The following is a 16020-nucleotide window of genomic DNA, read 5'->3' on the forward strand; positions in this document are numbered from 1 at the left end:
TTTATTTATTTTACAGAGAGAGATCACAAGCAGACAGAGAGGCAGGCAGAGAGAGCGAGGGAAGCAGGCTCCCCGCCGAGCAGAGAGCCCGATGCGGGACCCGATCCCAGGACCCTGAGATCATGACCTGAGCCGAAGGCAGCGGCCCAACCCACCGAGCCACCCAGGCGCCCCTCAAGGCTCTGTTCTGAGGGAGGAAAGGATTCAGCTCTTTAGCAGGGCGTGGTGATCTGGCCCAGCACACAAGGCTGGTATCATCTCTCTTCCACGTTCCCTACCCTCTAGGCATGCTGAAATATACTTTCTTCTCCAAATACAGGATTCCCTTGAAAGACTCCACGCTAGGGGCATGCCTGAGTGGCTCACTCATTAAGGGTTTCCCTTTGGCTCAGGCCTTGATCCCGTTGTCCCGGGATTGAGCCCTGAATTGGGCTCCCTGCTCAGGGAGTCTGCTTCTCCCTCTCCCACACCCTAAGCTCAGGTTCTCTCTCAAATAAATAAATAAAACCTGAAAAAAAGAAAAAAAAGAAGAAGAAGAAAAAAGACCTTAAGCTAGAGATGCTGTGTGGCTTTGTCAGCTAAGCATCTACCTTCAGCTCAGGTCACAATCCTGGGGTCCTGGGATCAAGTCCCATGTCAGGCTCCTTGTTCAGCCGAAGCCTGCTTCTCCCCCTGCCTGCCGCTCCCCTGGCTTGTGTATGAGCTCGCTCTTTCTCCCCTTTGACAAATAAATAAATAAAATCTTAAAAAAAAAAAAAGAGGCACACTCCCACCTATTTGCCTAGGCCTCCTCTGTGTAGAATGTTCGGCCTCTCCTCTGCCTGGATAACTCCTATTTATACCTCAATGCCCAGCCGAGAGGAGTAAGCTGTACGTTCTTGCCTCCCCCCCAAGCTGGGCTCCATGCTCCCTCCTTCCCTCCTCCTCAGATTTAATCACACTTTTGTGCAGATTTATGAAGCACTGGTATATACTTCCCACGGTATCATTAGACGGAGCACCCTAATCTTTGTATCCGCGATTTCTGGCATATACGGGCCATTAAGAAAAGTGCTGACAAATAACCAAGGATATGCTGAGTGCTGCTATGGAATTCACTTGTACAAGGTGAGGCCAGAGCTCCCATCGCCCACCCGAGTCACCTTCTCCATATTATGTCAAACTGGAATTCCACCCGGGGAAAAGCCAGATTTGTGACAGGAACAGCAAATGGAGAACGAGTCTCTGCAACCAGGTGTCAGCCTGCTGAGCAGAAGGAATTACTAATCTGGGCCTGAGCACATGGCAGTTTTGAGAAACGAGGTGGCCTCTTCACTTGGCCGGGGAGGCGGGGGTGGGGGGAGCTTAATGAAACAGAGCTCAAGAAGGCCATTCTGTTATCAACAGACCGCTGTGTCTAGAAAAAATATCTTCAATCCTTGAAACCAAAATCTGAAGGTGCCCTTAAACAAGTAAATGTCTGGGGGCGCCTGGGTGGCTCCGTTGGTTAAGCGTCCAACTCCTGGTCAGTCAGTGATCTCAGGGTCCTGGGACTGAGTCCCCGAGTCGGGCTTCATCCTTGGCACGGAATCTGCTTGAGATTTTCTCTCCACCCACCTTCTGCCCCTCCCCCTGCTCCCTCCCTCAGGTAAATAAATTAATTGATAAATATATTATTATTATTTTTTAAAGTAAACATCTGGGGCACCTGGGTGGCTCAGTGGGTTTAAAGCCTCTGCCTTTGGCTCGGGTCATGATCCCAGGATCCTGGGATCGAGCCCCGCATCGGGCTCTCTGCTCGGCAAGGAGCCTGCTTCCTCCTCTCTCTCTCTGCCTGCCTCTCTGCCTACTTGTAATCTCTGCCTGTCAAATAAATAAAATCTTTAAAAAAAAAAAAAGTAAACATCTGTTTGCGGTGGAGCAGTTAACAATACTTCGTCACAACGGGGCAGAATCTGAGCGTGCCTGCGGACGGACTGCCGGCCGGGCTCTTGACAAGGATCACGAGCACCACCAGCAACACGGTCTAGAATGTAAACGTGACTTCACGGACTCGCCTACACGGTCTGCTCCGGCCGGATCTCTTATCAAACTCCCACGCCAACTCCAAGTTACAGGCCCTGGCAGGGCCCATTTCCCGGCTCCGGAAGTCCCCTTGGGCAGGACTGTTCTCCCCCCCTCGCGGCTCCAGCACCCAACACCACACAAAGCCCTCCAAGTCTAGAGCAACTCCCTTGTCCTTGTCCTCACAGTCTTCACTGTCCCCATGCTCTTCAGAGGACCGTCACATTCGGCCAGGTTTTCTCCCTGCCGTCTTTGTGGTTCTTTAGTAAATTTAGAGTTCCTAAGGAACTATATAAAAAAGACCTTATCTTCCTCTCCCTCTCTGACCACACAACTCAGCACACATTAGAGTCAGTTACATTCGGAACTTGGAAACAGAGAAACTGCTGCCACTTCATTATTAAGTAGGCAGGGGACACAAGGTCATCCAAGAACCAAGTCACAGAGCCTACCTGGGGTGAGCCGGGACCCTCTGGTTCCCAGAACCAACGATTCTGCCCATGACGGCAGCTGCCATACTCTATTTTTATTTTTTAGAGATCGTATTTATTTATTTGATAGACACAGCGAGAGAGGGAACACAAGCAGGGGGAGTGGGAGAGGGAGAAGCAGGCTTTTCACCCCAGAGCAGGGAGCCCGATGTAGGACCGAACCCAGTCCCCGGGGTCATGACCCGAGCCAAAGGCAGACACCCAGGTGCCCCAGTATACCATTTATTGGTGGCTGTTTGCTTATTCCTTCCTTTCACTGTTATTTTTCCCATCACCACTTTGGATGGAAGAAGGAAGAAGGCGGATATATTAATTATTCAAAAAATAAAAATTGGGCACCTGGCTGGCTCAGCCGGCGCCGCATGTGACTCTCAGGATTGTAAGTTTGAGTCCCACACTGGGTATAGAGAGGCCGTGAATAAAAACTTAAAAAAATTTTTTTTTTAAATCAAGAAATAAAAATTGATTTTGCTTTTGTAAGAATGACTCTTAAGGTAGCAAACAATCAAGGTTAAGAAATTACATACTTCCTTCGTTCTAATCTCTTGGGAAACGGTTTCAGATGAAGAAACAGCAGGAAATTGTGCCTACTTTGCTCCCTCACAGAATTTTCTGGCAACAAAATGTGCCATGGAAGGTGCAGGTATGTACGAACCCAGCACAGTGCACATGAGTTCCTGCAAGATGTCTGAGTCCTGGGACGCCTGGGAGGCTCAGTGAGTTAAAGCCTCTGCCTTTGGCTCAGGTCATGATCCCAGGGCTCTGGGAGTCTGCTTCCCTTCCTCTCTCTCTCTGCCTGCCTCTCTGCCTACTTGTGACCTCTGTCTGTCAAATAAATAAATAAAATCTTAAAAAAAAAAAAAAAAGTCTGAGTCCTTAGATTAATGCTTAAGGCATCTGTCCTGCTTCGTCATACACAGGATTCACTGCATTTCTAAAATCCTTTAGCTGCCACGGAAATTTCGAAGAAATCACATTGGGGAGCAGGCCCTTTGTGATGAAGCCAAGAATCTCTAACATAATGTGGCAAGGGCACCGCCTTAGCAAGTCCCCCTGCGTGGGTCCTGCCTGAGGATTTGACTCTACCAATCCAGGGAGACAGTCCAGCGAGGCCCTGCTGAAATTAACCAACCTAAAAGGCCCTCTTTGTCACCCCAGTGAAGTACAACGAGTCAATCCTATACCAAGTGCTTTGGTCAGGCAATAATGGACTTTTCTTTCCTGCCGATCAGCTGACGTCAGTAGGTGGGAGCTCTGCCAAGCCACCACTGGCTGTCCCTGGGGAGCTGGGCATCTGAAAGTCATCAAAGCTCTCCCACTGCTGTGGGCCTGCAGGATCCTCATTTGCATGGTTACAGGAGCCTGAAATGATGCATTAATAAGAGTTCCCCACCCCTTAACCTGAGAAGGAGCTGTCTCCAAGTTCATCTCTAGACACTCCAGTTTCCTTGCTCCGAAATGGGTCATTTCCATTGATTATATTAAAAACGGGAAAAATATTCCTATCACCAAGAAATGCTGCCACCGGAAGACGTGTTAGCCTCTCACCCAAAACTCTGTGAGGGAGTCAGTGGAATTTCCTGGCCTCGGCTTGTGTGTGCAACACGTCCCCCCCAGGACCGAGGCTGTAGGCTGCAAGAACTCCACCCCTGGCCTGAAATATGCAGTTGACTGATAAGGCGGGCTCCACTGAGAATGTTCCAGGCCGTTCCCAACCTTAATGGGATTAACACCTTTTGAGAGCTAGAAAGGAAGACTTTGGGAAATGTGCCATTAAAAAACAATCTCCAGGGGTGCCTGGGTGGCTCAGTGGGTTAAAGCCTCTGCCTTTGGCTTGGGTCATGATCCCAGGGTTCTGGGATCGAGCCCCGAATTGGGCTCACTGCCTGCCTCTCTGCCTACTTGTGATCTAAGAAATAAATAAAATCTTAAAAAAAAAAAAAAAAAAATCTCCAACCACACTAGCCTATCTATTTTACTAACTGCCTAAAAACCCACAGAGGGACCAACTTCCTAGGATGGCAGATGACTGCTTATCTCGAAGGAGTCCCTCAACTCTGATTTTGCCAATCAGGTCCCTCCCTGTCCACGGAAAACAGAGGGCAAACGAAGCGCTGAATATATTCTCTGTATGTTCAAGGGCAGCTTCCCATGGAAGATACCCGAAGAAAAAAGTCGTATTTTTGCTAATATTTTTCACGAAGACCGAAGATGCAGGCTATTTATAAATGCTGCAATGCAGCAGTCAAAATGTTAGCCGCATCATTCAGCAAGGAGTATGAATTGATCTCGGGGGATAAAACAGGAATTACAACTATGTCCTCTATTGTAATAAATAAAAAGACCTTGTCAGCATTCTTACGATACTGCCAGATCTCTGGGAAGAAAGAGAGGGGTCTAAAGATATGAACCTTGGGTAGAAAGTTCTAGCTTAATCCAAAGATGTAACACGCCCGAGAATGACTCCTCATATCTGACGCAAATTCACACATATTATCAACTGAAAATGGATTCCTACAGAAAAGCCTAGCCACTAATGAAAAATTGTCTTCTTGTCAATGCCAAGAGACAGCAGTCTGAGCTAGTTCCTGGCACTGAGGGAATTTTTAAATGCTTCGGCCTCACCTACAGAAGCTATCCGCCCTGCTATGCACGGGCATCTGTCCGTCTCTGGAGGGCGGGCGAGACCCGGACAGATGGACTCCGAGTTAGGCAACAGAAAAGACTGCTGATGGAAGTCATTCTCAGACCAAAGGTCAGATGCCTCCCACACAGCGAGCCTGGCACCTGCAGTGAGTAGTTTAGGGCACCGTCCCGCAGATCTTGGGAGGACGGAGGAATTCAGCACAACTTCCCCGTGGAACCCCAGCAGAGAAGCCACTGGTGGTGAGCAGGCAGGAGTCACGGAGACAAAGCCCCCGTTCTGCCATGGAACGTGCTGGACGTAAGAGGCATCTGGAAAACTACACAATGAACTCCAATTTCACCAGATACACTCTTTTGCAAGCAAAGGGATTTGGGGGGACTAAGGGGATGAACAGATCACTGGGCTCTATGGGCAAATTCATACACATCGCCCAAAGCAAAAGGTCAGAAAAACCATCTCTCGGATTTACTGTGGTTGCTTTGTCAGAGCTCAAAGGTGCAGGACTGACAACGCAGGTTTTTCCCCCTGGCTCCGAAAGCCAACCCATTCCCAAATTTTACAGGTGCCAAGCGGAACTACAGCCACCCATGTGGACGGGCTTCTCCGGAGAACAATCCACGAAAGAACCCTTTAGCACCCATTAACATGTTCTGGCAGCGGAGTCCCACATCAAGCTAATGAGCCCCTAACCAGCCTCGCTGCAGATTTCAGCGGCAGAGCGGATGGGAAGTAGTGAGGTAAATAGTACAAAAATGAATAAAAACTAGTTTTGCTTCTGTGGATCTGCATGTCAGCCTTCAGACTGATTAACTCACTTCACCTCATGGGCCCGTTTCCACAGAGGCGAGCAGGGACTTAGCTTTAAGAAAGCAAAAGGTTCATACTGCATTGCATCAAAATCCAGAAACGCAGAGCAACGTTGAGAAAACTTACTTCTGAATGCTTCCCAAATACTATCTTGCTGCGACTTACCTCTTAACCTGTAAAATTCAGATGAGAGGTATTTAAGTGCAAAATATTGTTTCTGACAATCAAAACAGGGAAAGGTTAAAATGTGGCCCATTTTTATAAACCTCATTTCAGCCAATTCACCACTCTGATTTATAAAAGGGCTTGCCTTGGATTTATCACCCATAATCACTAGAAATTCGCAAAGTTTGTATTTCTCCTTATGGGATGTTGAGACATTAATTTTAAGCATTTTTCTTTTTCAAAAAGGTCCAATTCAGCAAACATTCAAAAACTACAAAATGAAATATATACAGGGAGCTTTTTTTAGCCAAGAAAACGCAAGCTCCATTTCATTACAAGGCCTGTGGCAGAAAAAATAAGTCGGTGGGAACAGGAAACAAACCCAAGTTTATGATATTTGTCAAATTTAAAAATACTACTTTTACGACACATTTTCAGATTATTTTTTTCCAAATAGCTAAGATAATCTGTTTAGTCCCTTGGTTCTTAAGAACCAAGTAACCATCAATTAAAAAATCAGCAAACATTACATGCAAACACCAGTAGGGTGAGAAGAAATTAATGTATTCATGCCTGAAAGAGAGGAAGGCAAAAAGCAGGAGGCTTTGGAAATTTACAATCGATGTACTAAGACTTCTGTTCACGTAACACCAAAAAAAAACAATGGAGAAAAACCCCAACCCGAACCAATTGGCTTAACAGAAAGGTCATGCAGGCAGAGTTTTCTCCCCCTCTCTTTAGATCATTCAACCTCTGCCACAAATGTGTCTTCACGGCAAGCCAGGCAAAACCAAAAAGGCAACCCGCTTCCTGCATGCTGGTCAAATACCTGCACTCTGCGTTTACGAAACGATGACAACATGACGGAGGAATGTGGAGTCTCAAGAGGGAGGGGAAGAGCGAGATAACACGCTTCTAAGGGCAAACTGAACAAAACAGTGTCAAAATGAAGAAAACAGACCATTAGGATATATGAAATACAAATAAAAAACCACATTCCTGGTGTTCTCCCTGTGCCTTTTTTTTTTTTTTTAAAGATTTTATTTATTTATTTGACAGAGATCACAAGCAGACAGAGAGGCAGAGGAGGAAGCAGGCTCCCTGCTGAGCAGAGAGCCCGATGTGGGACTCGATCCCAGGACCCTGAGATCATGACCTGAGCCGAAGGCAGCGGCTTAACCCACTGAGCCACCCAGGCGCCCTCCCTGTGCCTTTCTTGTTCTTTTTTTTTTTTTTTCCCTTCTGAACCCCACCAGGGATTTAAAACGTGGAAAGAGAACCCAAGTTCTCTGTCTGGCCCCTTCGCAGTTCCTGTGGATCTACATGTGCTGCCTCGGCCAAGTTACACCCCCTCTGGGCCTCAGTTTCCCCACTCTCCAGATAAAGAATACTGAATATGCTTTCTAACACTAAATATGCCCTCCCCAGAGCCACCGCCCAATAAATGGAGACTCCCAGGACTAGCCAATTTCTAAATCCCCTTCCATTCAGTCATGAAATAACAGAGAGAGAGAGACCCATGAGAAGCAAGAAAGAACTCAAGCTATAGAGATCTGACTTGGGCCTCCTTTACTGGTACACGTCCTTACTAAAATACTACTTCCTATTCAAAACCCATACAAGAGGAATATGCAAAAAAAAGGTGGAAGCGGGGAGCACCTGGGTGGCTCAGTGTGTTAAAGCCTCTGCCTTCCGGTCTTGATCCCAGGGTCCTGGGATTGAGTCCTGATTGGGCTCTCTGCTCTGCAGGGAGCCTGCTTCCTCCTCTCTCTCTCTCTCTCTCTCTGCCTGCCTCTCTGCCTACTTGTGATCTCTGTCTGTCAAATAAATAAAAATATTTAAAAAAAAAAAAAAAAAGGTGGAAGGGAATTAATAACACAGCTGCTCTCCCGCCAGGGCCTCGGCCCCAAAAGCCATCAGCTCTGTACTCCTCCTCGCATTCCCTTCTCGGCATTCCGGCATTCCTGGAGTCAGCACTGTCAGCTGTCTGCTACTAGTCTGCCCACAGCTGCGCAGCCCAGACCGCAGAGCTAGCGGAGTCCTCGCATAGCCCATGGAGGACTGATTACGAGGCCGGCCTCCTGCCCACTAGCCTTCGTGCAGCTTCAGCAGTGACAGGGCTGTGGACCGCACGGGACTCGCTGCTCAGGGTCTGCAGTCGGCCCCTCCCTCTGGGATGAAGGCGGGTAGGGAAAAATAGAGCAATACTGACCCAGGGAACCAAAAGAAAGATGGAATTTAAAAACCTGCTCTCCGGTCGCCTGGGCGGCTCAGGTGGTTGAGCGACTGCCTCGGGCTCAGGTCCTGATCCTGGAGTCCCCCGTGGAACAGACGAGTCCCACATAGGCTCCCTGCTTGGCAGGGAGTCTGCTTCTCCTGCTGACCTCACTCCTTTCATGCTTTCTCTCTCTCAAATAAATAAAATCTTTAAAAAAAAAAAAACAACCTGCTCTCGTCACCGAAACCCATCCATCAGATTATTTGACAAGTTCCTATTAGAACCCGTGACATACCCGATTTCTCCAAATGCTAGTTTGCTACAAAACCCATGGCCAAGACCAAAAGCATACCCCAAGATGTTACCAATTGATGGATTACTCTAAGAACGGCTTCACACCTGTCCGGCATAGGGCAAATCCTCCTTTCAAGGCTCGTCTCTCCATGGAGGTCCCTAGATAACAGCTAACACACTTTGAGGGTCCCAGTGAGTCATTATTGGCCCAGTTACTAAAAAAGGCTTTCTATTAATTTCCTGCAGAGGCCCTTACTGCAGCACATTTTTTTTCCCCTCCAGCACATTTTTAAACTTTTGACTTCAATTTGACCTTTGAAAATCTAAGACATTAGCTGCAACAAAAAGGAAAAGAGTTTAGGAGGTGAAACCTTGGCTCAATAGCTTCAGACAGCTCAGTATTCCCCCGCTCTTCTTAAGATTTTCTGTTTCCTGGCTGCAAGACACCCCCAACCCTTCCATCTTGATACATTCTGTTTTACTTAGGTCCAATTGCTATGACTCCGCAATTTCTCCACATATTATTAAAATACTTCAGATGGTCTCTTTTCTATTCTTCCCTGACAGCCATGATGGTTAAGTTTTTCTAAAATGCCGTGATGAAGACAGAACAAAGGGCTTACGTATTTTAGAATCTATTATATAAAAGAGATTTGACAAAAGTGTTGGGGCGATTCAATCATCTCAAGCCAGCATTCTGGGCTATTCAGGCTTTTAATTTAAAACATATGCAACCCTTAACCTTAACAAGCCCCTTATTTAGAATATTCTGTCCGAATGCATCAAAGAGACTCTTAAAGGCAATTTTCTTTAGGAAGCATCTTGTCAAATTTGCAGGACTAGCTTACAAACAAAAGGCTGCTCTATCAGTCAACACTGGCGTGGCTGTAGAATTTTTGACCAATAATATAATGTCCTCGAATCGAAGGACCCCCGTCTCGGGTGGGGCGGGGGTGGGGGGAGGGGGAGGGGAATAACTCGTAAGCTATTAAGTTATTGGATTTGAGTCTCAATACAAAGAAACGCCGCATCTACCTGTTATTTAAAGCAAATCACAACTGGGTAGGAAAGAAATGTTTATTACGAGGAAGGAAAAGGACATGGCCGGTCTTAGACCTTTCTGCGTCTAGAGAGAATGCCAAGAATCGCCACAGTGGATGAAATTAAGGTCAAAGAGCCCTTTTCCTCTATGCTCTCGGCTCTTCCTCCCTCAAGGGTTGGGGCGGCACTGCTGTGGGGACTGGGGAAGAGGAGCTGCAGAAGTCGCTCCCTGCCGAGGCAGGCGATCGGGGGCGCTGGGGGAGCGCTCGGCAGGAAGGGGGATGGTGAGGATCCCGCCAGGGGCCCCCGCCCCACCTGCCGCAGCCGGATGGGGCAGGGCGGGATCGCAGCCAGGCTTGGGGGTGGGGGAGAGGGACGGACCCGCTGGCCTCGCCTCCCCCCACCACCTCCGCCCAGTCAATGACATTCCAGCAACCGGCGCCCAGGCTGGGCCGGGCGGCTCCTTGCCAGCCCACCCTCCCCCCGGCCGGTCGCGGCCCGTCTGCCAGGTCCCCGCCCGTCGGAGGCAGCTGCGAGGCCGGCCGGGCTCACCTGTCCGCGCGCCCGCCCCGCCCCAGGGGCTGCCCGGCTCCCCGCCCAGGGGTCGGGGGCCCTCGGGCCCTGCTCCTTCCCCCCAGCTCCCCGTCTCACCGGCTCCTGCGGGGTGAAAGCGGTGGGTGCGCCGGGATGGGGGCTGCTGAGGGAACCGACGCGCCTCCGCGACCTCCCGCCTCGCCGTTCGCTCCGCAGCGGGTAGTGGCGGCGACGCGCGCGTCTCGCCTCTTTTATAGGCGGCCACGCGCGTTCCGGCGGCGGGCGGGCACGAGCGCGGGGGAAGCGCCGGGGCGCGGCGCGAGGGGCGGGGGCGAGCTCCGGCAGAGCTAAGGGGGCGGAGCTCCCGCCGGCTCGCTTCCCGATCGCACGACGGAAAGGGCCGAGGGCTTCCGGAAGGAGCCGAAGCGCCGCTGCGTGGGGGAAAAGCCGAGTCCCGGGAGCGCGGCGGGAGGATGGGAAAGGAGGGCGCGCTCCAGGGGCGAGGGGCGATGGTGCAGTGGAGTCACTGCCTCCGCCCGGGCGGCGGGAGATGCGGCAGCCGCCCCGCCCTCCCCGCAACTCGGATCCTCCAATCCTGCCCCACCCCGCCCTGCGGAGAATCTTCTGCACCCCACCCCTCCCCTCCGCCCCTGGGAGTCCTGCCAGGACTGCAGCGAAGGGCGGGGCAGGGGCCGTCGCCGCAGTCTGGCCGGGGATGCCTCGCACCCTTGTCTGTAAAACGCCCAGTCCCAAAGGGTGAGATCACCCCCAGACTTTTCTTCCTCCTGCCTCTTTCCCTAGGAGATGGCTGCGGCCGGGACCCAAAGTCAGCCTACTCTGGTGGGGGCTGAGGTGTAGAAACCGAGAATGATTTGGAGCTCCGGGTTTGAGGTGGTGGTAAGAAAAGGCCAAATCCGATCCCCGAAAATAAAGATTAATTTGGAGTTGAAGTCTGTCATTTGGGATTTGGGGAGTTAATAATTTCTTAATTCTTATAGCAAAAGCTTTCTGACAGGTCGCCGGTGGAATAGGATGCATTAATCTTATTTTATAAACAAGACATGAAAGTTCTTCAGCCCACAATTAATTGAACTTTCCTTATGTACCAGGCGCTGTGCTAAGCATTTCATGTGTTACTTTTTCTTTTTCTCTTTCTTTTTTAATCTGGGTAATCATTTTACAAGGTAGGTATTAGTTCCCCGTTTTAGAAATGAGCACTCTGACATGGAAGATAGGTCTCTCGCCCTAGGTTAGGCAGTTAGCAAGAAGAAAAGCTAGGATTAAAAAAGAAGAAGAAAAGCTAGGATTTAGATCTAAGCAATCAGAACCTTCTCTTAAACAGTCATGTTGTGCTGCCTTCCCCTAGGAAAGGGAGGCACTGCAATGGTGGGTGCTGGGGTGGGGGGTGAGGATTTCTGGAGTTTCTGTTCCTTACAGTCTTAGCAGTTTAAGGGTCTGGCTCTGAACTCTATAGTGTAGCCCAAAGCCCTCCGTTGGGAAGCCCTTTCTCCCCACCCCCACTTCTGCGACAGCTGGGCCGCAGCCATTGGGAGTAACACCCAAATCATTCCTGTGCAGTCAGGCAGACCAGGATCTCCACAGCTCGGAAGGCCTCAGCCTCCTGGTTACCAAGCAGCCCTGGGCACTGCACCAGAACTTGGGCCCAGGCCCAGCCCTGAGCTTCCTGGTTCTCTACAGTTTGGCCTTCTTTCCCTGTGCCTGGGATCTGCAATCTGGTTTCTAAGCTGCCCTTTCCAAGGAAAAATTCTCTTATTCCCTCAACCCATCACAGTGCAGAGAAAAGAAAAGGAATGGCCACACCCCAGAAGCAGCTTTGTAGAATCTGGAGGAAAAACGTAGGAGCTAAGAGGCATTTCCTGCAGTCTTCTATATAGAGAAAACAGGACCGATTAACTCCTCCCTGGGGTGTGCATTTCTCGAACAGTTGATGGCATCGACAGCCTCTTCTGCACCAGGGAGCAGAAAAATGTTTAATCATATATTCAGCTCTGCGTACAAAATGGCTTACACAATCATAGCTCTCCAAAATTTCCAAGACCTTCTGCTCCAGCAAGGAACGGCTCTCAAAGGCCTGGGCAGGGGTTTGTAAAAAGGGAGATCTTTCTTTTACATCACTATGGCCGGCCTCCTGGTGAAATGGGGGGTTTTGTCGCTTTTACCAGAAGCAAAACAGATGTGAGAGCTTTGGTATTGGTACAGAAACTGATTCTTACCCATAGATCCTCTGTCTGATCTGAGACAAGGCCAAAACCCATTACCTCTGGCCCTCTACACCTCCCCACTCACTCACCCACCCCATCCTGCACTTGGCACGAGAAATGAGACACTGAGAAAGCCCTTCTTCACTTGTTCTGTGGTGTGCCTACCTCACCTCCCACCAATTTCACTGTATGCCCAACAAACAAACGCTCTGCTAGGTGTAGGGAGAGATGACAAAGCAGATAATGGCCCTCTTTGTTTTGGAGAAAAACTCAGGGGAAAAAAACAAAGCACAGGACAGTATAGCAATCAGCTCCCGGCTCCTAGTATTCTCCTGAACAGCAGGGGGTAGGACTGAATTCCAAGCTTTTTCTATTCTGCACCCCCCCCATCTGAAGGTTTGATATGTACCCCAAACTTAGGCATTCAGGTAGTCCCAATACCTTTTCAAGTCCAAGAGTCAACTGATTGGAAATACACAAAATGTAATGATGTTTTCACCTGTTCCAGCCATGGAAAATTAATCGCTGGCTCTCCCTGGAGAAACTCCCACTTCCTCCCACTTCCCTTCCTCTCTCCCTCCTCCACCCCACAAGCACAGCAGTGAGCAAGCAGCAAGCTCTTACACTTTTCCTCCCCACAAAGGAGCTGATTGAGAAGTTACCCTGGCAAGTGGACTGTACTTCTTCCTAGATGACATTTTGCAGTGTCACAGCTGGCAAGGAACACAGCGACTGGATGCCCCCCGAGGCTGTGATGCTAGGTGAAGTACCCAGACACAAAAGCACAAAGACTGCACCACGAGATCCCCAGAAGAGTCAAGTTTACAGAGACAGAAAGTAGAGCAGAGCTTGCCAGGGGCTGGGCTGAGGAGGATGGGCAGTGAGTGTTTAACGGGGACAGGGTTTCAGTTGTGCAAGAGGAAACTGTTCTGGACACGGACGGTGATGGCTGTGCAGTGGGCATGCACTTAATGCCACAGGGCCATACACTTAAAAATGGCTGAAACGGGGGGGGGGGGGCGCCTGGGTGGCTCAGTGGGTTAAGCCGCTGCCTTCGGCTCAGGTCATGATCCCAGGGTCCTGGGATCAAGTGCCGCATTGGGCTCTCTGCTCAGCAGGGAGCCTGCTTCCCTCTCTCTCTCTGCCTGCCTCTCTGTCTACTTGTGATCTCTGTCAAATAAATAAATAAAATCTTAAAAAAAAATGGCTGAAACGGTAATTTTTTTTTTTAAAAGATTTTATTTATTTATTTGACAGAGAGAGATCACAAAGCAGGGAGAGAGGCAGGCAGAGAGAGAGAGAAGGAAGCAGGCTCCCGGCTGAGCAGAGAGCCTGATGCGGGGCTTGATCCCAGGACCCTGGGATCATGACCTGAGCCGAAGGCAGCGGCTTAACCCACTGAGCCACCCAGGCGCCCCTGAAACGGTAACTTTTGAGTGACGTGTATTTTACCACAGTTAGTCAACAAAGCAGGGGCGCCTGGCTGGCTCAGTCAGCGGAGCAGGCGTCAGGGTCGTGAGTTTGAGTCCCATGTTGGGTGCAGAGATTACTTTGAAAAGTTAAATAAACATTTATTCCCTTTAAAAAAAAAAAAGGTTGGGGCACCTGGTGGCTCAGGCAGTTAAGCAATGAACTCTCGGTTTCCCTACAGGTGGAGATCTCAGGATCTGTGAGAGCACAGAGCCTGCTTGGGATTCTCTCTTCCTCTGTGCCTTCTCCCTTACCATCCCTCAAAAAAAAAAAAAAAAAAAAATCAAAAAGAAAAAGCACAAAAGGGGCGCTTGGGTTGCTCAGTGGGTTAAAGCCTCTGCCTTCAGTTCAGGTCATGATCTTAGGGTCCTGGGATGGAGTCCCACATCCGGCTCTCTGCTCAGCGGGAAGCCTGTTTCCTTCTGTCTCTCTATGCCTGCCTCTCTGCCTACTTGTGATCTCTCTGTCAAATAAATAAATAAAACCTTTTTTAAAAAAATACCATTATCTAACTTATAGATCTTATTCAAATTTTACCAATTGTCCCAATGTTCTTTATAAGACAAACATACAAAAAGATTTTTTTTCTGGTGTAGGTTCCAATTCAGTCATGTACTACGTTTAGTGTAAACATTCTGAAGAAGCTAAAAGAAAAATGTTTCCTGAATGCATCATCTGTTTAAATTCGTATTTTTTTCTTTTAAATGGAGCCCAACTATAAGCTAGAGAATAAGTTTTTCTTTCTCAAGTAGGCTCTACACTGAATGTGGGACTTGAACTCATGACCCTGAGATCAAATGACATACCTTACTGACCGAGCCAGTCAGGTGCCCCTCAACTGATCATACCTGTTCTTGTAAATTCACCGCTGCTCTCACCTGCTTTCTGCGGTCCACAGGAAATCTAGTGTCAGGCGCTCATTTGGTGGGACAGAGAAAGGGGAAGTGAGAGGCCAGGCCTGATTAAGGGATCTGTGTGAGGCACTGCGGCTCCCCTGCCTGTCCTGGCACTGAGAGAGATGACAGCCAAACCTAGCTAGGTCACTGCTTTCATCACAGGACGCTTGCGGAGTAGGGGAAGGAACCCTCCAAAACCATTCTTCCAGCCAAGGGATGTGCTGAGTTTCTCTCCTGTTGGAATTTTCAACTCATCATCAGATTTGCTTTAAAATGATGGAGGACAATGACAGGACAAAAATATGGGTACTCAGCCTGAGAAATGAGGTCAAGCTTGAAAGGAAACAAGCAGGCAAGTGAGTGCTTGAATTTAAAAACTGGATGCCGGCCTCAGTATTCCACGTTAAGCAATCCGATGCTGCTAGCCGTCAGGGTGACTCTATCGGCCAGCAATCGTTCCCTTTCACGGTGACACTATCAGTGAGTATCAAAAACTTGGCTTCCCCAACGCGCTCCTTTCTTGGTTTACCATTGAGAACCTATTAGGAATTCTAAGCATCAAGTGACGTGTGCAAGACTGTTAAACACGACTAGAGAAAGAACATTCAAATACCAGGAGAGGTGTTTCCTATGGAGAGGTACAGATGGATTCAAAGTAGAATAGACCTCAGAGATCATTTTGCCCAGTGATTTTTTCACATTGCATTTTTGGAGAAACATTCCCATATATAATCTTACATAGAACCACAATCTATATACACAGCATAGAGAGCAAAATCCCTGTGGCAGAGAAGATCCCCGGGTTCCCTTAGCACCCCATGTACAGCTGGGCAGAATGTAAGCTTCTACCTCTAGCAGGCCCCGTGCACCTCAGGTGATCGAGATTTTCACGGTTCCGTTCCAGCAGATGGCAGTAGTATTCTGAAGGAAGGGATGCCTTTAAAAAATGTGCACAAAGCCTCCATTTGTCAACCCTGACTGTAGGGCTGGGCCCCATCCACTCAACATCCTGAAGTCAGGGCTTCCCAACCTGTTTCTGGTCACAATACACAGAAAACGATGGCATCTGTAAAGCACAGGGAAGGGAGGAAGTGCAAATGGCAACTGCCTTGGGGGTGTGGGGGTGGCGAAGCCACTGCAGGTTCTGCAGGCTTAACAGGGTCTGTGCCCTGACACCCCTGCTCGGAGGTTC

At 49.2% G+C, this 16020-nt stretch overlaps 1 protein-coding gene across 11 annotated transcripts in view; it reads right to left on the reverse strand.

The window, feature by feature from the left end:
* Positions 1-10462, reverse strand: part of SPTAN1 (spectrin alpha, non-erythrocytic 1) — a 62039-nt gene extending 51577 nt beyond the window's left edge. For 10 of the 11 annotated variants that reach the window (XM_044264761.1, XM_044264759.1, XM_044264758.1 and 7 more), the window contains exon 1: positions 6983-7030. In XM_044264761.1, coding sequence (XP_044120696.1) covers positions 6983-7015 — 33 coding nt within the window. In that variant the 5' untranslated portion in view covers positions 7016-7030. Of the gene's footprint in view, positions 1-6982; positions 7031-10357 lie in introns of those variants that run through there. The other variant, XM_044264762.1, reaches the window with a different exon arrangement.
* Between the last annotated feature and the right edge of the window lie 5558 nt (positions 10463-16020).

Source organism: Neovison vison, chromosome 9 (assembly GCF_020171115.1).
Source record: "Neovison vison isolate M4711 chromosome 9, ASM_NN_V1, whole genome shotgun sequence".
NCBI lineage: Eukaryota > Metazoa > Chordata > Mammalia > Carnivora > Mustelidae > Neogale > Neogale vison.